Source organism: Stenella coeruleoalba, assembly GCF_951394435.1.
Source record: "Stenella coeruleoalba genome assembly, chromosome: 19".
Taxonomy (NCBI): Eukaryota; Metazoa; Chordata; class Mammalia; order Artiodactyla; family Delphinidae; genus Stenella; species Stenella coeruleoalba.
Window position 1 is genome coordinate 32,652,820 of NC_137165.1, and position 21,938 is coordinate 32,674,757.

The window sequence follows — 21,938 nt, forward strand, 5'->3', positions numbered from 1 at the left end:
TATAAAAAATACATCATGATATCTTAACCATAATATCCCTCAATAGAATTAGCTCTTACGTTGTATATAATATGTATATACCAGATTTTTATTGTATGTATCTAGTTATATAATGCATTATTTGATCTCTAAAAGATAGTTTCTAATTTTTTGTTTCATAGAAAGAAGTCTATGATGAAATAAACTTGTTTTGATTTATTGTATTCTAAATCTTAAGATTATTTTCTTTTTAAGATTTTTTTTCTTTAAGTCTTCCTTATTTGATATCTTATTTTAATGCAATAAAGCTGTACTTTTGACAGCTAGCTTGACTCAGTTTAAGGATTGGTTATGAATATTGGAGATGGTACTGGAAAAGTTACTACTAAAATTTTTTTGAGATTTATTGAATTCATTTCTTCATTAACATTTCCTGAACTGTAGCTTATCTCCTGTAATTGCCAATTCTAAAATATTGTCACACCTTGTCTAGAAGAATTTTTATTGAATAAAGACATAAAAGCATATGCCATAGGCCATGTTAAATTCTCTAGGATAGTATATGTAACTGTCACAGTGAGAGGAAGGAGATATAGTTAATGAATAATGTAAAAGTAATTTCAGTTTGCTGTGGGCATTGCAAAGCTTCCTGTTCATGGCTGTACCTAATCATTCTTTTCCAGTTTGTGTGTATTTAGCTTTATATTTGATTGAAACTATCTCTGTAGTTAACTATTTGGCTATATGTGAAAGTTCCTTTTAGAAAAGGAGAGGTGTGTTGTTCCTATTCACAAAAAGTGTATGTATACTATATAATTGGAGAGTGAAGAAATGCTAACTTGAGTTTTTAATCTGGCATCTCTTAAAAAAATAGCAATTTTAATTTCTATTTTTATCAGTTTTAAATACAGAAGGATGTGGAATGTAAATAATTTATATTTTTAATTTATTGTGACGATACTCTTGATATTATTGACTTCATTTAAATTCTTTGCATATCCCACTGTCTGTGAGAACCATTCAATAAAGTAACAAAAAGTTGTCTTTAGGTATTGCATTTGATTCACTCATTTTTATTCCTAGTAGAGCCCTGTGCAGTAGGATTTTTCCTTTTAATGTTACTGCCTACTAGCTTAACAACTACTTGCATAAAGAGTGTGGCAGTTTTTATGCTTCTGCTAGAGGACAACTTAATATGAAAAACAGTTGCTTTACTCACGTCAACACAGAGTAGTCTTTCAGCTTAGTGACTGGGGGTGAGGGGGGTAGGTTCTTATACTTTTCGCCTATGAATAGTTATGTGAATTGGCATACTTAAAATCTTTCCAGCCCTAACTCTGCCACCATGTGACGATTTCTTTCAACATAATTTTCATATCAAAGAGAGCACACCCTCTGGTTCCTATTTTCATGATGTTATTTTAAGTATTAAATAAGAAAATATATGTCAAAATAGATGGAAATGCTATTTTGAAAAGATTCACATTGATATCTGATAGACAATTCAGGAAACATTTAGGATCTAATATGGTGAGGTACAAAGCTTCTTCTAAGAAATAAATGCTTATTCATTTATAGACCAGAACTATTCTAACAGGTAATTGTAGAATATAGCCCATTGACAGTTATGTTAGCACTATGTTCCTATGGAAGAAAGTTTTTGTAGACTTGGGATTTTAGTTTGGGGATAAATCTGAGGTACATTGAAATAACAGTGACATATATCATATTTGATAGCATGTTTAGAAAATGTCAGTTATTCTTTTGATGACCTCTGTTTCAACCTTAGTGTATAGGGTATAGAGTGCTTCTAGTGCTGGACATTGGTGAATAGATTAACAAGATACGATATCTCTGTCATTCAAAGAATTTATAAACTAGCAAATACCTTTATTGATTCCAAACCTTACTTCTCTTATGATTGTTTTGTCCTGATACTCAGGACAGACAAGTAGTGGCAGCAGTATCACTTCCTAATGAATAAAGAGGATTTATTTCAAAGTACAGCATACTGTATTTTAGAATTATTAATGCAAACACAGTATCTCAATCCTGTGTGGCTTTTAGATTTCATGTATTAATTTAGCAGGTATTTATTGAGCACCTATTATGTGCCAGGCACTCTTCTAGGCATTTGGGATAGTTCAGTAAACAAAGTTAAGATCCCTGACATTTAGAGGCTTATAGTCTAGTGGGAGTGACAGACAACCATGAACATAAGCAAATTATATAGTATATTAAGAGATAAATGCTATGGAGGGAAAAACAGAGCCCGGTAAGTGAGATCAATGTTGAGGCAGTGGGCATATTGCAATTTTAAATAAGATCTTGTAGATAAGGTGACATTTAAAGACTTGAAGTGAGGGAGTTGGCCATGCAGATATTTGGAGGAAGAATGTTCCAGACAGAGAACAGCCAGAAGTGTGTCTGACCTGTTTGAGGAATATCAAGGAAGACCTTGGGAGAAGAGTAAGAGAGGGAGGAGTAGAATAATAGAAGATGAAGTTGGAGGGGAAAAGAGGAGACTGATCATGGAAAGCTTTGGTAGGATATTATAAGGACTTTGTTTTTTACTCAGGGTAAAATAGTCATTGCAGGATTTCGAGCATTATCTGACTAGAAGCCTGGCTGCCATTATTATGGCAGCATGGGAATCTCAGCTTTGCAAACCATAGAGAACATGAATTTGGGAGTCTAAAAGTGTCATGCACAAACCAAAAATGAATCATTTCTCTATTCCCACTCACTAAGCACCTTGGTCTTCAAAGATGTAAAAGTCCTGATGATTTCCAGGGTTCTGTGGTGCAGATCAGCTGCTTTTGTCTTCCCTCTCTAAGCCGTAGATTTCACCTTTCTTTGGTCTCTTTCCAGTAGTTCATCTTTCTAACTTCAGTGTTGTCTTCTTGCCTGTTCTGTTGCCCTTTGTCATTTTATTGGATATTTTAGGAGAGTATAAACATATATTTATCATTCACCATGTGGAACCAAAAAACTAATAATTGATTTTCCAACGTGATTAGTAAAAAACCTCTGAGATACTTGCGCCGAAACTCTGTTTGACGCTGTAAAACGTTTTGCTGGATTTATGGTAATAATGTTATTTTAATGAAACACAGGTCATGCTCTTAAGTTTTTTAAACTTAAAATATATCCACTCATGGCAGTAGGAAAAGGATAATCACTTTCATTGTATAAAGGTATAAATTGTATAAAAGTAGTGTCTCACTGTATAGCCCACACTTTGAGAGTTTCTGTGCTGGAACAGTTTAGATTTGAATCCCTTTCAAGTGAATGGATTTGGACAAGTTAATGCAATTGAGGACTTGGGAACAGAGTGGATAACCAAAAGACAGCACATTTTGGTGGAAAGACAATGAGACCAGGATTTTAGCTCCATTTCTCTATTGCTAAATTTGATACTTCAGTAAATCACATAACCTTTCTATGCCTCAGTTTTTTCATTTGTAAAATGAAGGATTGAAAATTAGATCATCTTTAAATAATTCTTCTTTTTTAATAATTCTAAAAAGTTTATGATACTTAAGTCATTTTGGAAATTTGTTATACTTTTATGGAGAATATGATTAATTTTCTATTGTTATTTTTTTTATGCAGGTTAATGGTGCAATGTAAGAAACCTTTAAAAGTTTCTGATGAATTAGTGCAGCAATATCAAATTAAAAATCAGTATCTTTCAGCAATAGCATCTGATTCAGAACAAGAACCTAAAATTGATCCATATGCATTTGTTGAAGGAGATGAGGAATTCCTTTTTCCTGATAAGAAAGATAGACAAAATAATGAGAGAGAAGCTGGAAAAAAACACAAGGTAAGAGAAATCAAAGTACACCAGAGTGTCACTGATGATCTGTAGCTCTGCATATAGTACCACACTTGTATTTGGAAAAAAAAAAAAAAAATCATCATTTTAACTTAGAAAAACATTTTTTAAAAATAGGTAAATTAGGCACATTGTACATAATTTAAGAGCTTGTATGGGCTTGAAATTGTAGCTGGTCTCTGATAATGAAAAGATCTTTATTTTTTGTTGTATAAGTTTTGAGGTTGGAGAAAGAGTGCATTAATTTCTGTTATATTGAAATCAGGACATTTAGGTAGACGAACTGTTTTGATTCTGAGTTAAACTATGCTGTAAGTGAATTACCAGTTTTCAAAATTGCAGTAAAATATACATCACTGAGTTTATAAAATACATGCTACTTTGAAAAAAAAAAAAAATACATGATACTTTGAATATGTGAATCAAGAACCTGTAGTGCCCCTGAAAGTAAATTGTTACGAGAATAAAGTGTGAGATGTACAAATACTTACTTGATTAAAATTTTAAAAATCAAATATTTGAGGATCTATTAAGGACAGAGAAATCTATTAAGATAACTCTGCTAGATAAGAATTTTGCCGTAAATACAAAATTGGAAATTGAAAGCTGTAAAATTGCAAAAAGGACCCAATAGTATGTTTAATACAAAGAATTCATTTCACAAAGTTTTATTTAGCCTTACTGTGTGCCAGGTACTGGACATTTTGTTCTTCTGTAAATGTGGAAACAGTAGTATCTGGGAAGGCAGTAGGTATTGTAGAAAGAACATGGACTTTGGGATTTGGCAGATTTAGGTTGAAATCCCAGCTCCACTACTTATCAGCTGTATTTCCTGGGTTATCTTTAGAACTATTTTTTGTCTGTAAAATGAGTGTACTATTTCCTTATCACGTAGGTTAGTTGTGAGAGTTATTGATGTCTGTACTACACCCAGCAGAATGCTTGATACATAGCTACTCAATAGTTGGTATATTTTATTATTGGTAAAATATGTATTTCAGTCTAATATGTAATATTGTGTGCAGGTAGAAGATGTGCCATCTAGTGTAACAGTGTTATCACACGAAGAAGATGCTATGTCATTATTTAGTCCCTCTATCAAGCAAGGTAAAACTTTAATTTTCTTTTTTAAAATACTGCATTCCAGGATTGTTACTCCAAAGTAATCTGACATTGTTGGACTTTTAGTGTTCCTTTTTGCATAATTCATATGTTTCATAGAAAGGGACCTATCTTAAAATGATGGATTTATTGTTTATCTTGTACTGGGAGAAGCAAGTTTAGGTGATAGAAATTCTGTTTTGAATTGTTGGAACGTCTTTCCTTTTTTTTTTTTTAATTTTTATTTTTGGCTTCCTTGGATCTTCATTGCTGTGCGTGGGTTTTTTCTAGTTGCGGTGAGTGGGGGCTACTCCTTGTTGCGGCGCATAGGTCTCTCACTGTAGTGGCTTCTCTGTTGTCAAGTATGGGCTCTAGGTGCTTGGGCTTCAGTAGTTGTGGCACACGGGCTTAGTTGCTCTGCAGCATGTGGGATCTTCCCGGACCAGGGATCGAACCTGTGTCCCTTACATTGGCAGGCAGATTCTTAACCCCTGTGCCACTAGGGAAGTCCCTCCTTTTTTAACAAATAAAAATAATTTTCAGCTGTAAAATGAAGGGATAGGATAAGATCATTGCCTGATATCTCTCTCAGATCTAAAAACTCAATTTATGAATTAGACTTTACTGTAATTTAGTTGTCCTTTTCTCCCCCTCTCCCCAAGTTAGAAGAACTGTTGCTGAGGTCATTAATTTAACAAATATTTATTGAGCACGTGTTATGTGTAGGCACTGTTCTCGGCACTGGAGATACAGTGGTGAAGACTCCACTTTGAAAGTGTCTGACTTGTGCTACTTGTGAATAGAATAGAGAGACATGATATATTAGTTCTTTTACAAGATCTATTTAATTTTTGATGGAGGCAGAAGAAGTTGTCCTTTGGTATGTGTCTTTTAGGGGCAAAGTTTTGTTTTAGTATTTGGAATAAATAGAGAAGGTCAGTCAGGCTCTGTGCAACCAAAAACAGGAATAAGAAAAAAAGTCCATCTGAATAAGGAAGAGATGGTCTTTCATGAAATAAATTTAGTGGTCAGTGGTTCTAAGTAGCTTAAAGTGAGTTAACAATTCGGGTTTTTTAGCCTGTTTACCTACCCTAGGATATAGGAAATGTGTAGTTGTCCCTGTGGTGTGGCTTTCTCAAAATGTGGACCGTCTGCCACATTCTGGAGCATGTTTTGAAGTGAAACTGGGAAATCTTGGTTTTTAATAAATATCCTAGATGATTTTTACACACTCTAAAAATTTCAGAACTACTGCTTTAGTGAATCTTTAGGACAATGTGCAGAGGCACTTGGAAAGTGACTTTCACCTTTCTGAAAGGGAGGGCTATTTCAAGTTGTTTAACCATTCTGAGGATGCTTTGGAAGGTTTATACACCAAATTGCTTTCTTTTTTTTCTTTCTTGTGTGGGAATGTAAGAGGAATTTAACTTTCATTTGTATTTTTATTTTTTCTAAAGTCATTTTTTTCACTAAAACTGGGGGGAAAAAAAGGAAAATAAAATTTTAGAACTGAAATGAAACTTAACTAAGGGGTACTTAAGTGAGTACTTAAGTGCCTGGCACTGGGCAAAAGTGCTTTATCTACATTCTGTCACATTTAATTCTTGTCATACTGTTAGTGTTGGCGTTGGGATTCAAATTAATAGTCTGTCTGACTCAAGAGCCAGAGAATCTGTGCTTCCTTTATATTTCAGGAAGATAGAAAAATTAAATGTGTGTGTGTTTAATTCTGTTTAATTCTGTTGTCCTGATAGTGTTTATATTTTTATTTGACATATTATTAATGTAGATTACTTAGCTGTGTTATGGATTACATAGCCTTTGGTGAGCTTCCTGGGGAAGGTATGACCATATATTTAAAAGTTTATTTCTGTGAACTAAATTTTAAACAAGTCACCATTTCTTATTGCATAACACCCTTATAAAGTTATATGTCTAGCTTAAATAAATAGAATAATACCCATTTGGTCAGTAGTAGAATTTTTGATTTTTTTTTTCTGGTTGACACATGTAGATGCTCCACGCCCTACTAGTCATGCCCGTCCTCCATCAACCAGTTTGATTTATGACTCAGACCTGGCTGTCTCTTATACTGACCTTGATAATCTTTTTAATTCTGATGAAGATGAACTGACAGTGAGTATCTTATTAATGATTACAATTATAATTTGTTTTCCTTCATTTTATATAAGTTTATTTTTCAGAAGTGATATGTGACTTGAATACTATGTTTTAGCCCTGAACAATAGAATATATTTTGGAAGAAATTAATTGGTGTCCTTTTTTAACCTCATGTTTGAGCCTTTTTTGTGTTTTTTTCTGGCTGCACCGCCTGGCTTGCAGAATCCCGACCAGGGATTGAACCCGGGCCCTCGGCAGTGAAAGCACAGAGTCCTAACCACTGGACCGCCAGGGAATTCCCTGAGCATTCTTGATATAATGTCACCTATAAACTTTGAGGGTTTTTTTTCTTTATTTTTTGTCTTTGAAGGACATGTATAATTAAGCTTAATTTGAGCTCTGCCGTATGTTCTTTTTCTCCAGTCCTTAGGAAGCAGAATTATTATTATTACTTTAATAACTAGAATTATGACTTATAACATTATACCAGAACATATAAGATTTTTAGAAATTTCATGTAATGTCTGAAACATTTATATTAACATACTTGCAAACAAATAACCCAAAGAAAGTTTAGTATTGTTTTTTGTTTGTTTGTTTGTTTGTACTGCAGGTTATTATTAGTCATCAATTTTATACACATCAGTGTATACATGTCAATCCCAATCGCCCAATTCAGCACACCACCATTCCCACCCCACCGCGGTTTCCCCCCCTTGGTGTCCATGTTTCTTCTCTACATCTGTGTCTCAGCTTCTGCCCTGCAAACTGGTTCATCTGTACCATTTTTCTAGGTTCCACATACATGCATTAATATACGGTATTTGTTTTTCTCTTTCTGACTTACTTCACTCTGTATGACAGTCTCTAGATGCATCCACGTCTCAACAAATGACTCAATTTCGAGGAAGCAGAATTATTAACCTAATCTTTGATCCTCTAGTTTTAGAAATGACCGAAAAATTGACTCAATTAGAGAATAATAAGTAATTAACATTAAAGTTATATGCCTTGTCAATTTGTTAAGGAATACTACTTCTTCTGAATTTGTTTGGCTTCACAGCCATTATTATAAGACACCTACATACTATAATAATGAAAGAGGAAGAAAAAGTAATGCTTAATCTTTAACACCCATTTGCAGGGAAAGGTGAAGATAAAAGAAATTAAAGCTTAAAATGAGATTCCCTAGAATGTCAAGTCTCTGGCAAATTAATGAATTGGGTGCTGCATTATAAAAGGGAATTCTTTTTTCATCTGCATAAAGATAGCTTGGAAACTTATATAGTACATTTGGTCTCTTCAATTAAGTGACATAAAGCAGATATCACTATACATAAACTTTTACTCCACATCCCGTAATATAGTATATTTTAGGTGAATATATCCCTGAATACTTTGATACTTTTGTACTTTCTCTACCATTCACGTATCAGCAGTGGCTCTTCTGAGGTCAAAGGTTGTGATCAGAGCTCAGTCTACATATCTAAGACAAGGTGGCTAACAGGAGACAAGGAACCAAGTTGTCAGCTCTAACAACACTGGTGACAGATTAGAGATTCTAAAACTTGTTTTGTTCGATGTATTAAAACTACCTTTAGTTAGGGATCCTATTGCTTTGTCGTATGAGATCTTTCTGAAGTTTTGCTTAGTTTTACCTGTTGTAGCGTTTTTGCAGGGCAAGAAGATTATTAAACAAGGTAAAAGTGTAAACAAGACTTTGGAGGGGTGATTGATTATATAGGAATCTTTAATGTCTTTTATTTAAAGGGACAAATGCTTTATGAGTATCTTTTACTAAGAGGCAATTCTGATGTTAATTACAAACCCTTATAGTAGGTTTTCTTACTTTTTTTTTTTAATAGGTTTTAAGTAATAGGTTGTTCTGTGTATTTTGAAAGTATTGGTCATTTTCTTGAAGGAACTTTTTCCTCTGTTATTTGGAGCATTATCAAATCAGTAGAAAAACTAATCTGGGTTATTGATTACCTAAAATGTGTTTTATGTCTTTAAATTATTTTGTATCTTTAAATTGTATCTTGTATATATTTGGCTCTAGCACAAATGGGCTCTACTTTCAAGTTACTCTGAATGATTACTGTCTTGATCACGTTGGATTTAAATTTCAGAGCAATATGTGTGTGTGTGTGTTTTTTAATAGCCTGGATCTAAAAAATCGGCGAATGGATCAGATGATAAATCCAGCTGCAAGGAGTCAAAGACAGGAAATCTGGACCCATTATCTTGCATAAGTAAGCTTCCCAAATCTGTGTTCCAGATAAATCTGCAAAATTAATCTCAACAAAGTTCTCCACCGCTTTGTTTTAAGCACAGAGTAACTTCTTTTTAGTCTTATGTTAAAATGTGTGTTTTATTAAATATAGGCACTGCAGATCTTCATAAAATGTATCCTACACCACCATCATTGGAACAACATATTATGGGATTTTCCCCAATGAATATGAATAATAAAGAATATGGTAGTATGGATACAACACCTGGAGGAACTGTTCTAGAAGGAAATAGTTCTAGTATAGGAGCACAGTTCAAAATTGAGGTTGATGAAGGATTCTGTAGCCCAAAACCTTCTGAAATTAAAGTAAGTATTTTATTTTTCTAGAAAAATAATTCACTTCCTATATTTTTGTATAGAATTAGTTTATTGCTAGATTCAAAAATCCTTTCTTAGTGATTCTAATTTCGTTATTAACAAATTTGAATTATGGTGACACTTAAGAATGCATTTAAGAAAAGAGTAGGATTACATTTACATTGTATTATTTTGTTTAAAGACAGGAAAAAAGGACTAGAGTCAGTTTGTTGTTTTTTTTGTCCCTTGGAAAATAAGATGCTAAGAGTCATGGTCTTTATATTGTAGGATTTTTCTTATGTCTATAAGCCTGAAAATTGTCAAGTTCTAGTGGGATGTTCCATGTTTGCACCTCTAAAAACTCTACCAAGCCAGTGTTTGCCTGCTATCAAATTGCCAGAAGAGTGTATTTACCGTCAGAGTTGGACTGTTGGAAAATTGGAATTGCTTCCTTCAGGGCCTACAATGCCATTCATCAAAGAGGGGTATGATTTAAATGTATAGTATTGGTATAGTATATGAATGCTTGTATAGCTTTAATTTTTTTCATAGAAGCACCTAGTATGTTGGTACCCGGAAAAAAGATACTGGTGTTTGAAAGTTCTAAAAATCATTTTCTGATTAATAGCTTATAATGGTGTTTGTTCGGTATGGTTATTAAAGTATTGGAACACGAAAGACCAATAAACTTTGTCTTTGGAAGCACCTTTTATTTTGGTCTGAAATCCTAATCACTCTCATTTGTACATTTGCCGTATTTCACACACTTTTTATATTTAAGTATCTCTGAAATTGGGGTGTCTTATAATTCGTAACATCTTAGAATTGCCATTGTCCTTTTTTTACACATAAATATCTCTAAAATTGGGTTTGTTTTTTTTAAACAGTGGCATCTTAGAATCAATGAAGTATGGGTATTTGTAGTACAAGAAATATATAGATAGTAATTGTGGATGTCTAGGTGTGGAAGAGTGTATACAAATTTTATTTATAATGGAACTAGTTAGTTGGGTCTCACCCCACAACAATCACCTAGAGTGGATGTACTAACCAAAAATACATTTTAATTGTACTTGTAATTTTTGCACTAATCGTATTTTCATAATTTTTGGTGTTATTGAAAAACATTTGGGACATTTTTAGTTGTATTTCCCATTACTAATATGTTCCTTTATGCATGTTTTTGATTCTCTTTTGCCCTGGTGACACTAGTGATGGAAGTACTATGGATCAAGAATATGGCCCTGCTTATACACCTCAAACTCATGCTTCTTTTGGGATGCCTCCTAGCAGTGCACCTCCTAGTAACAGTGGAGCAGGAATTCTTCCTTCTCCATCTACCCCTAGGTTTCCAACTCCAAGGACTCCAAGGACTCCAAGGACTCCTCGTGGAGCTGGTGGACCAGCTAGTGCTCAAGGTTCAGTCAAATATGAAAATTCAGACTTATATTCACCAGCTTCCACCCCATCCACGTGCAGACCCCTTAATTCTGTTGAACCTGCAACTGTTCCTTCCATCCCTGAAGCACACAGTCTTTATGTAAACCTCATTCTTTCAGAATCAGTTATGAATTTGTTTAAAGACTGTAACTTTGATAGTTGCTGTATCTGTGTCTGCAACATGAATATCAAGGGTGCCGATGTTGGAGTTTACATTCCAGATCCAACGCAGGAAGCACAGTATAGGTGTACCTGTGGCTTCAGTGCTGTCATGAACAGAAAATTTGGAAACAATTCAGGATTATTTCTTGAAGATGAACTAGATATCATAGGACGCAACACAGAATGTGGCAAAGAAGCAGAAAAACGTTTTGAAGCTCTCAGGGCTACTTCTGCTGAACATGTTAATGGAGGACTAAAGGAATCTGAAAAATTGCCTGATGAGTTGATATTATTGCTACAAGATCAGTGCACTAATTTATTTTCACCTTTTGGAGCTGCAGACCAAGATCCTTTTCCCAAAATTGGTATAACTAACAACTGGGTACGTGTTGAAGAGCGGGACTGTTGCAATGACTGCTACCTTGCATTAGAACATGGGCGTCAGTTCATGGATAACATGTCAGGAGGAAAAGTTGATGAAGCACTTGTGAAAAGTTCATGCTTACACCCCTGGTCCAAAAGAAATGGTAAGTATGCTAATGGAATAATTTTTCTCTTTATTTTCCTTTAGTTGTATGACTTTTCTTTCTTAGGAAAAGGTATTAAAGGCAGTTTCCCATGTAGCTGATAGAGACACTTAAATTTGGACTTAAAACTCCTTTAAGAATGATATTTTTAGGGCTTCCCTGGTGGCGCAGTGGTTGAGAGTCCGCCTGCCGATGCAGGGGACATGGGTTCGTGCCCCAGTCCGGGAAGATCCCACACGCCGCACAGCGGCTGGGCCTGTGAGCCATGGCCTCTGAGCCTGCACATCCGGAGGCTGTGTTCCGCAACGGGAGAGGCCACAGCAGTGAGAGGCCCGTGTACCGCCAAAAAAAAAAAAAAATGGTATTTTTAAAGGGAGAATTTCCTAGCAGTTTAATTTCACCAACAGAAGTATGGTTATTAGAGGTCTGTAATTATGTACTTGAGTAGGACTATAAAAGGTACTTTGCACATGTCAATTAGCAGAAAATTACTCGTTGTCTGATTTATTCAACATTCTATCACTCATTATTTATTGAGCAGCTAATATGTGCCAGGCACTGTTCTTTTACGAAGTACAGTATTAAAACAAACATATTTCCTGCCCTTTTTGAGCCTGTAATTCTCAAAATAACAAAATAAACACAAATAAGTAATTATATGATATCAGATAGCGACAAGTGCTTTGACGGAAAAGCAGGGTAAAGGAGTGGAAAAAGACAAGAATATGCTACTTTAGATGTATGTTTAGAGAAGATATTACTGAGGGACAGCATTTGAGCAAAGACCTACATAGAGTGGGGGAATGTGAGCTGTGTGGCCGAGAGAAGAGTGTTTTCAGGTAGTGCAAAGACTGTGAGGGAGTAGTGTGCCTAATATGTTTGAGAAACTGTAAGGAGGCCCTGTTGCTGGAATGAATTGAGTGATGGGGAGACTGTTAGGAGTTGGAAGGCTAAGAGATGGCCGAGCACCAAAATCATGTAGGGTCTTATGTACCATGTAAGTAAGGCCTTTATAGTTTATTCTGAGAGTTACGGGAAGCTGTAGGACAGTTTTGAGCAGAGAAGTAACATGATCCTTTTACTGTTTATTCTTTTAAAAGATCACTCTAGCTGTTGTGCTGTGGGTGGTGAAGGTGAGAGTAGAAGCAGATAGATCAGTTAGGAGGCGGTTACAGTAGTTCAGGTGAAAGATGACAGTACCTTAGACAAGATTGGAAGCAATAGAGATGTGAGTAGTAGGTTCTAGGCATATTTGGGAAATAGAACCTACAGGATTTGCTGATATAAGGAAAGATGAGGCATCAAGGATAGCTTGAGCGAATGGATGAATGATGGTACTAATTATAGAGGAGGGGAACAACTGGGGGAGAAGGTCAAGTACTTATCTGGAGAAACGAATTTTAAATTCGGAGGAGTAGTTGGGGCTAGAGATTAAAAAATGTTGTGTGTGAGTTATCAGTATTTTAAGCTATGGAGATGGATGAAAAAACTTAGAGAGTGACTCTAGATAGAGAAGTCCAAGGATGGAACTGACATTTAGAGATGGGGGAGAAGAGGAGGATCCAGGATAGGCAACAAAGGAGGTAGGAAGAAAACCAAGAGAGTGTGTTGTGCTGGTAGCTAAGTATAGGAAATGTTTGAAGAAGGAGAGAAATGTCATCCATGTCAAATACTTGTGTGTAGTTATAAAGATCTAATGAGTTAATACATATGAGCTGCTTAACACAATCCTTGGCACATAGTAAGTACTGAATTTATATAAGCTGCCATTATTAAAGTCATCATTTAGGGTTTTTTTTCAGGCATAGCCACTGGGAAACGTATTTCTAAAAAGATGTCTCAGTATACCACTCATTAACTTTTTCCTAACTTTTGGTAATTATGCAGAAAGTTAGCCTTCTTCAGAATGTGGTTTTTGTTAAGAATTTTTGTTCTTAGGTGATACATGCCATTTAATAACTTTTATTTGGTTCCTTATGTCATTTGCTAATCCAGCCATTTTTGGACACGTGCAAAACAATGTGCTTGGTATTCTGGAAGATATGAAGATATCCTATATTTAAGTTGCTTATAGACTACTTGGAGAACTAAAACTGTAATACAGGGTTGAAGTAAAAATACTCTAAATGCCCATTGACAGGAGAATGGATAATATGATAGTACAGATAGAATGTTACATAAGCTCTGAAAATGAGTAAAACTCTTGTAACAGATGAATCTTGGTAAAAGTTTTGAGGGGAGGGAGAGGGAACAAGTCCCAGAAGATTGTATATAGTGAGATATTTTTTCATAAAGTTCTAAAACAGGCAAAACTAAATGTATTTTCTAGATGCACATAAAATTCAGGATGATGGTTAATTCTTAAAAGCTGAGGGATAAGATAGGGAGAAGCACTTAATAAGATTGAGTAATGTGCTTCTTGGGCAGTGAGATCGTAGTTGTTCATAATATTATTAAGAAAATTTGTGAATAAGATAAGGCTATGCATGGACCAGTGGTTACATTTTGTTCATGATAATAGTTTGATGATTCATCAAACTCAGTATACTCAAGGATCAAATTTTTAAAGAAAAAGGTATAAATAAATGTCATATAGATTTTCAAAAAAACGGCAGGATTATTTTCAGCCATAGATAGTAGTTAAGAACATAGGCTGTGGAACCGACTACTTGGGTTTGCAACATGGCTCCATCACTATATACTATGACCTTGGGCAAGTTATTTAACCTCTGTTTCAGTTTCTTGAGATAGTGTCAATAATAGTATTTACCTCAGTGTTAGAGGATCGAATGAACTAATACATATAAAACAGACCAGTGCCTGGCACAAAGTACTCAAATATTACCAGTAGTAACAGTAGTAGTAATAGCAGCAGCAGTAGCATTAGTGGTATTCTGTTTATTTTTATTATTATTATTTGTTTTTAAGATCCAGCTTATCTTGAAAGTTGTCACAAGAAAAAAAATTTTGTGTAACTGTGTATGATGATGGATGTTAACTGGACTTACTGTGGTGATCATTTTACAGTATATACAGATAACAAATCATCACTTCTTACACCTAAAACATAACTAATGTTATGTCAGTTATACCTCAAAAAAAAATATCCAACTTATTTGCCAAGTAATAGAAAATATTGAGTTGTTAACCTTGTGTGCATTTTTTCTATAACAATAAAGATTGATGTAAACAGATTACTCTGCTGCCATAAAGATGAATTTCATCCTAAGAATTTATATTGAGAAAATAATTCAAAACAAAAAAGAAATATCTTTATATTTCAATTTAAAATTTCAACATTAAAATAAATAATGCTGCAAAACCTAAATGGGCAATATTGGAATACTTTCTCATTCAATTATAACAGCTTCATAAAATAGTATCAAACTCCTGTATTAGGACCTTTGCCCTGATTGTTTCCTCTGCCTGGGACACTGTTCTTCCAAGTATTTACATGGGTAACTCTCTTGTCTTTTTAAATTTTGTCAGAAGTCATCTTCTCCATCCTGCTCCTTTTTTTTTTTTTCCCCATAGTGTTTGCTTATTACCTTCTAATATACTGTATAATTTATTAATTATCTCTCCATTAAGTTCAGCCTATGCAAGTTCTGTTTAAGAGAAAGGGTTTTTGTCTATTTTGTTTGTTTGTTGATATGTCCAAGTACCTAGAACAGTGCCTGGCATATAGATGCCCAAGGCGTTGAAATATTTGTTTGAAGGAATTAAAAGTCTACAAACTGTAGTTTGTATAATTTAATGGTAATGTTTATTTTTCTCAAGATAGAAAAAGCTTTGTTCCAATTATAAAAAATACATACTTGCTGAAAAGAAAGTTAAGAATCTAAACAATACAGAAAAGTAGAAGTAAAAATTGCCCCCAATTTTTGCCCATCCCCATCATTACACCACTCCATGATCACTCATTTTTAAGCAACTTTATTGACATACCATACAATTCATTTAAAGTGTACAATTGAATGGTTTTTAGTATTCACAGAGTTGTGTAGCCATCACCACAATCAATTTTAGAACATTTTCATCATCCTCAAAAGGAATCCCATGTTTATTAGCAATCACTCCCCATTTTCCTCCAACCACTCCCTCCCAGCACTAGGCAACCACCAGTGTACTTTCTGTCTCTGTAGATTTGCCTCTTTTATACATTTCATATAAATAAAATCATATCCTATATGGTCTTTTGTGACTGACTTCTTTTTCTTAGAATAATGTTTTCAAGATTTATCCATGTTGTAGCATGTGTTAGTACTTCACTTGTTTTTATTGCCAAATAATATTCCATTTATGAGCATCCCACATTTTATTTACCCATTCGCCTGTTCATGGACATTTGGACTGTTTCCACTCTTTGGCTGATATGAATAATGGTACTATGAACATATGTGTACCAGTTTTTGTGTAAACATACGTTTTTATTACTCTTAGGTGGACTTGATAACTGTTTTACGTTTTGAGGAACTGCAAGACTATTTTCTAAAGCAGTGCACCATTTTACATTCCCATCAGCAATCAGTTCCACTTTTTCCATATCCTAATTAACACTTGTCCTTGTGTGTTTTATTATTATTATAATCATCTTATTGGGTTGTGAAGTATTATCTCATTGTGGTTTTGATTTGCATTTCCCTAATAACTAATGAAGTTGAGCATCTTTTCATGTGCTTACTGCCCATTTCTCTTTCCTCTTTGGAGAAATGTCTTTTCAGATACTTTGCCCATTTTTAAATTAGGTTTTTTGTCTTTTCATTATTGAGTTATAAGTGTTCTTTATATCTTCTGGATACAAGTTCCTTATCAGATTATGATTTGCACATATTTTCTCCTGTTCTCTGGGTTCTCTTTTCACTTTCTTGATGGTATCATTTGAAGCAGAAAAGTTTTTAATTTTGATGTTCAGTGTATTATTCTATTTTGTTGTTTGTACTTTTGGTTTCATATCTAAAAAGGCTTTACCTAATCCTAAGTCATGAAGATATACTTCCATGTTTTTTTCTAAGAGTTTTATAGATTTAGCACTTATATTTAGCTCTTTAATCCGTTCTGAATTAACTTTTGTATATAACGTAAGGAAGGGGTTCCATATTCATTCCTTTGCATGTGGATATCCAATTGTCCTAGAACCATTTGTTGAAAAGATTATCTTTCCCCATTAAATTGTCTTGGCACCTTTGTCAAAAATCAGTTGACTGTAGGGCTTCCCTGGTGGTGCAGTGGTTGAGAGTCCGCCTGCCGATGCAGGGGACACGGGTTTCTGCCCCGGTCAGGGAAGATCCCACGTGCCGCGGAGCAGCTGGGCCTGTGAGCCATGGCCGCTGAGCCTGCGCGTCTGGAGCCTGTGCTCCGCAATGGGAGAGGCCACAGCAGTGAGAGGCCCGCGTACCGCAAAAAAAATCAGTTGACAATAAATGTGAAGTTTTATTTCTGGATGTTTACTTCTATTGATCTATTTATCTGTCCTTCATGATCACTCTTAAAAATCATTATATATTCTAAAAACCATTGCTTTCCACCAGATCTCAGTATAGAGACCTGGCACTTGTCATAATATACAATTATATTATTTTTCATGCATTCTCCTGCACAAGATTGTAAGATCCCTGAAGACATGAATAAGAATTTATTTACACAATATTCCCAGCAGCTAGCATAGTTCCTGACCCATAGTAGGTCTTCATTAAATATATATTTTTTTAAGAATGAAAGAGTATCTATGGGAATCTCTCTGAATTAAAATCAAACTGTAGTTTCCTGAGCTTCACTCAGACCAGAATTTCTCAGGGTAAGCTCTGTGTATATGTTTTTTAAAAGTTCCCCATTTGATTATGATAAACAACCTTAGCCAATGACAACTTTTTCTAGATTTTATGTAAATAGTCACATATGAATACACATAGTTCTGTTTGTGTAAAATTATCTTCCATACTTTTAAAACCTGTTTTTTAATTTATTAGTTTATTAGTCATTTGTCCATTTCAAATAGCTCTGTTATCACTTTTTTTTTTTTTTTTTTTTTTTTTTGGTGGTACGTGGGCCTCTCACTGCTGTGGCCTCTCCCGCTGCGGAGCACAGGCTCCGGACGCGCGGGCCCAGCGGCCATGGCTCACGGGCCCAGCCGCTTTGCGGCACGTGGGTTCTTCCTGGACCGGGGCACAAACCCGCGTCCCCTGCATCGGCAGGCAGACTCCCAACCACTGCGCCACCAGGGAAGTCCTGTTATCACTTTTAATGACTAGTATTCTATTATGTATATAATAGTTTATTTAAACATAATAATTATTAAGCAGTATGTCTGAAATTAAATTACTTCTGATTCTGTACACTATTTAGATATAGGGAATTAAAACAAGAAATAAATTAGGCAATAATAATAATGAATTAAAGTTGAATGATTTAACATAACAGAGTGCTCAAACAGGTTTAATGATACAGCTGAACCATAATGGAGGGACAGATTACTTATATCAGTAATATTTCATGGTTTTTTAAAAAGCCATTTGACAATTAAGAGTGACACCCTCCATATCCATCCTGATAGTTGGTCAGAAATGTAGGCCATAATAATTTGATAATCTGTAAATCTGTTACGTCTAGGTTAATAAAATATCTTCAGATATTACAGCACTTTTTAGCAGTATGAACAAGTTTATCTGTTACTGTACAAGTTGTATACTTCAGAGTTGTTACATACAGTCTACCATTTTTCACAAGTTAAGCTTTAATCATTGTAACCGGTCTAGTCCATCTGGTCATTTTACCAAAGTGGTGGTAATGAAGGTGCATAATTTATAACTCATTTCTGTGTGAGGCAAAGTTCTTTCTAGTAAGATACCTATAAGCACCAAAAACAACCAAAATAGGGACTTCCCTGGCGGTCCAGTGGTTAAGACTCTGCGCTTCCACTGCAAGGGGCACGGGTTTGATGCCTGGTAGGGGAACTAAGATCCTGTGTGCCGAGCTGCACAGTCTAAATAAATAAATAGATAAAACAACCAAAATAAATGCAAAAAGGAAGAAATTTATTTGATTAATTTATAAATTGATCAATGAGCTAATGAATGACTTTTTATGAAGACGAGTTACAATAACTTTTTTATTGTCTCTTCTTGGTTTTAAATACCTAGAAAAATCATTTCTACAGATCATTTTAGATACAACTTACTATAGTTCTCTACACAAGCAGATGCTTAATCTTGGTGATGAAGAGCTAAACTTCCCTAGATGTCTTGTTATCATAAAAATTTTTGTGTTGACAATAGCAATTCTTATTTCTTTTTTTTTTTTTAATGGTTGTAGATGTGAGTATGCAGTGCTCACAAGATATACTTCGAATGCTTCTATCTCTTCAGCCAGTTCTTCAGGATGCTATTCAGAAAAAAAGAACAGTAAGGCCTTGGGGGGTTCAAGGTCCTCTCACTTGGCAACAATTTCATAAAATGGCTGGCCGAGGCTCTTATGGTAAGTAATTTATAGTAATGTGTATTGACTTATTTTATATCATTTCTCAGTTTTTTTGCCCAACTTTAATAAGCACATTTATCTTTAAATATTTCGGTGGCATATGCTTGACTTAAGGCCAGTGTGGTCAATCTTAGCCTTCCTTACTTTGAACGTTTTCAACATTCACTTTACTGGGTTCTCCAATCCCACTTCAGAAAGAACAGCTTGTTTTTACATATTTTACTGACCAGAAAGATTTTATGTGAAGAAAGAATCATACTGCCAAATAAAGACTGAAACACTACTTTTCTTGTAAGTTTACTATTTTACAAAATTTAATGAAAAATGGGGTAAAAAAGAGAGGGTAATACTAGTGATAAAAGGCCCCAAGGTCTTCATTTAAAAAAAAAAGAAAGAACAAAGACAGAAATTTGCCCCTTGTGACAAGAGTAACAAATGAATACTCTCAGTATGGTAAACAGTAGATTTATGGTCAACTGTAATGGAAGGAACATTCAAAATGCTTGAACTATCTGTTGAAGATTATCTCTGGGGAAAAAAAACCCAGAAAAGATTGGGAACTTCCCTGGTGGTGCAGTGGTTAAGAATCTGCCTGCCAGTGCAGGGGCCACGGGTTTGATCCTTGGTCCGGGAAGGTCCCATGTGCCACGGAGCAACTAAGCCCATGCGCCACAACTACTAAGCCTGTGCTCTAGAGCCCGTGAGCCACAACTGCTGAGCCTGAGTGCTGCAACTACTGAAGCCCATGCACCTAGAGCCTGTGCTCCGCAACAAGAGAAGCCACTGCAATGAGAAGCCCGCGCACCGCAACGAAGAGTAGCCCCCACTCGCCACAACTAGAGAAAACCCACGCACAGCAATGAAGACCCAACACAGCCAAAAATAAATAAAATTTTTAAAAACCCCAAAAAACAAAAAAGAGTGTTTCTGAAAGGTGGGATGTAATTGAAACTTTTAAAATATATTTGAAATAATAGTTTTTATTCTGAAGTCCTTGACTTTTTTTGCATGGTTTTAGAATGCATTATGTACAGAAGTAGTAGATGATTTGCTCATATTTTCCTTTTCCTCCTTTTATTAATGCCTGAATAATTTAAATTTCATTTAAAAAAACTTGATAATCAGTGAAAAATGCAGTTTAATTATAGTATTTATATATATATTTTTTCTACTTTTTAAAAAATATTTCAGTTTTATTGGAGTATAGTTGATTTACAATGTTGTGTTAGTTTCAGGTGTACAGCAAAGTGATTCAGTTATACATATACCTATATTCATTCCTTTTTAGTTTCTTTTCTCATATAGATCGTCACAGAATATTGAGTTAGGGTTTCCTGTGCTATACAGTAGGTCCTTGTTGGCTGTCTATCTTGTATACTACTAGTGTGTGTGTATGTTCATCCCAAGCTCCTGATTTATCCCTCCCTGCCACGTTTCCCCTTTGGTAACCATAGTTTGTTTTCTATGTCTGTAAGTCTGTTTCTGTTTTGTGAATAAGTTCATTTACATGGTTTTTTTTTTAAATTGGATTCCACATATGAGCAATATCATATATTTGTCTTTTTCTGACTTACTTAGTATGATAATCTCTAGGTCCATCCATGTTGCTTCAAATGGCATTATTTCATTCTTTTTTTTAATAGCTGAGTAATATTCCATTGTACATACATGCTGCATCTTCTTTATCCATTCCTTTGTCGATGGACATTTAGGTTGCTTCCATGTCTTGACTATTATAAATAGTGCTGCAGTGAACATTGGGTTGCATGTATCCTTCCAGGTTATGGTTTTCTCCAGATATATGCCCAGGAGTGAGATTGCTGGATCATATGGTAGTTCTGTTTAAGGAACCTCCATACTGTTCTCCATAGTGGTTGTACCAATTTACATTCCCACCAGTGGTGTAGGAGGGTTCCCTCTTCTCCACACCCTCTCCAGCATTTATTGTTATAGTATTTTTACGTTCTTTTTGAAGCCAAAATAGTAGACACATGCAGAGTTCTACACCTTACTGTTCAGTACATATGAGCTTTTATTTTTCGTTTTTTTTTAAATGGCTGCATATATTCCATTGTTCTGTACATATGTTATTTTACCAGTCTACTGTTCACGGACTTAACATTGTTTGCATCATTATCATTACAACTATTCTAGAATGCACACAATCCCTGGCTTAAAGCATGTGTATATTTAAAAATATATATATTGCCAAATTACTCTCTCTGATAGTGGTTTAAACTCCCACCAATAAAATGTTTGTTTCCCCAAACCCTTGCCAGTAGGGTGCTGAGTAGATGGGAGAAACTGGTTTGTTTCATTATAGTTTGAGACGTAGACTAGTACAGACTTTGAGGGTAGATTTCCTAGATTCTAAATCCCACTTCTGCCACTTCTTATGTGATACTGGACATGTTGTTTAACGTCTCTATTCGTGCTTTCTCATCTCTAAAATAAGGTTGATATTAGTATCTGCTTCATGGTTTTTGTAGGGATTAAATGAGTGAATACATGTAAAGATCTTTGAACATTACCTAGCACATAGTAAATGTTACAATTGTTTGCTATTAATTATTTTAAATTCCTTGCTCTTAATGAGATTGAGCATCTTTTTATGTATAAGAGGTATTTCTGTTTCTGTGGACTTTGTTCATATCCTTTACCTGTTTTTCTGTTAGGATGTTGATCAATTCCTTACGGATTT

General features: G+C 34.8%; 1 protein-coding gene across 3 annotated transcripts in view; it reads left to right on the forward strand.

The window, feature by feature from the left end:
- The window catches only part of MED13 (mediator complex subunit 13), a 246,604-nt gene that overhangs the window by 197,605 nt on the left and 27,061 nt on the right, over window positions 1-21,938 (forward strand). For all 3 annotated transcript variants that reach the window (XM_079905383.1, XM_079905384.1, XM_079905382.1), the window contains 8 exons: window positions 3,595-3,808; window positions 4,846-4,927; window positions 6,936-7,057; window positions 9,204-9,294; window positions 9,427-9,641; window positions 9,921-10,117; window positions 10,845-11,761; window positions 19,073-19,234. In XM_079905383.1, coding sequence (XP_079761509.1) covers window positions 3,595-3,808; window positions 4,846-4,927; window positions 6,936-7,057; window positions 9,204-9,294; window positions 9,427-9,641; window positions 9,921-10,117; window positions 10,845-11,761; window positions 19,073-19,234 — 2,000 coding nt within the window. The remainder of the gene's footprint in view (window positions 1-3,594; window positions 3,809-4,845; window positions 4,928-6,935; window positions 7,058-9,203; window positions 9,295-9,426; window positions 9,642-9,920; window positions 10,118-10,844; window positions 11,762-19,072; window positions 19,235-21,938) is intronic.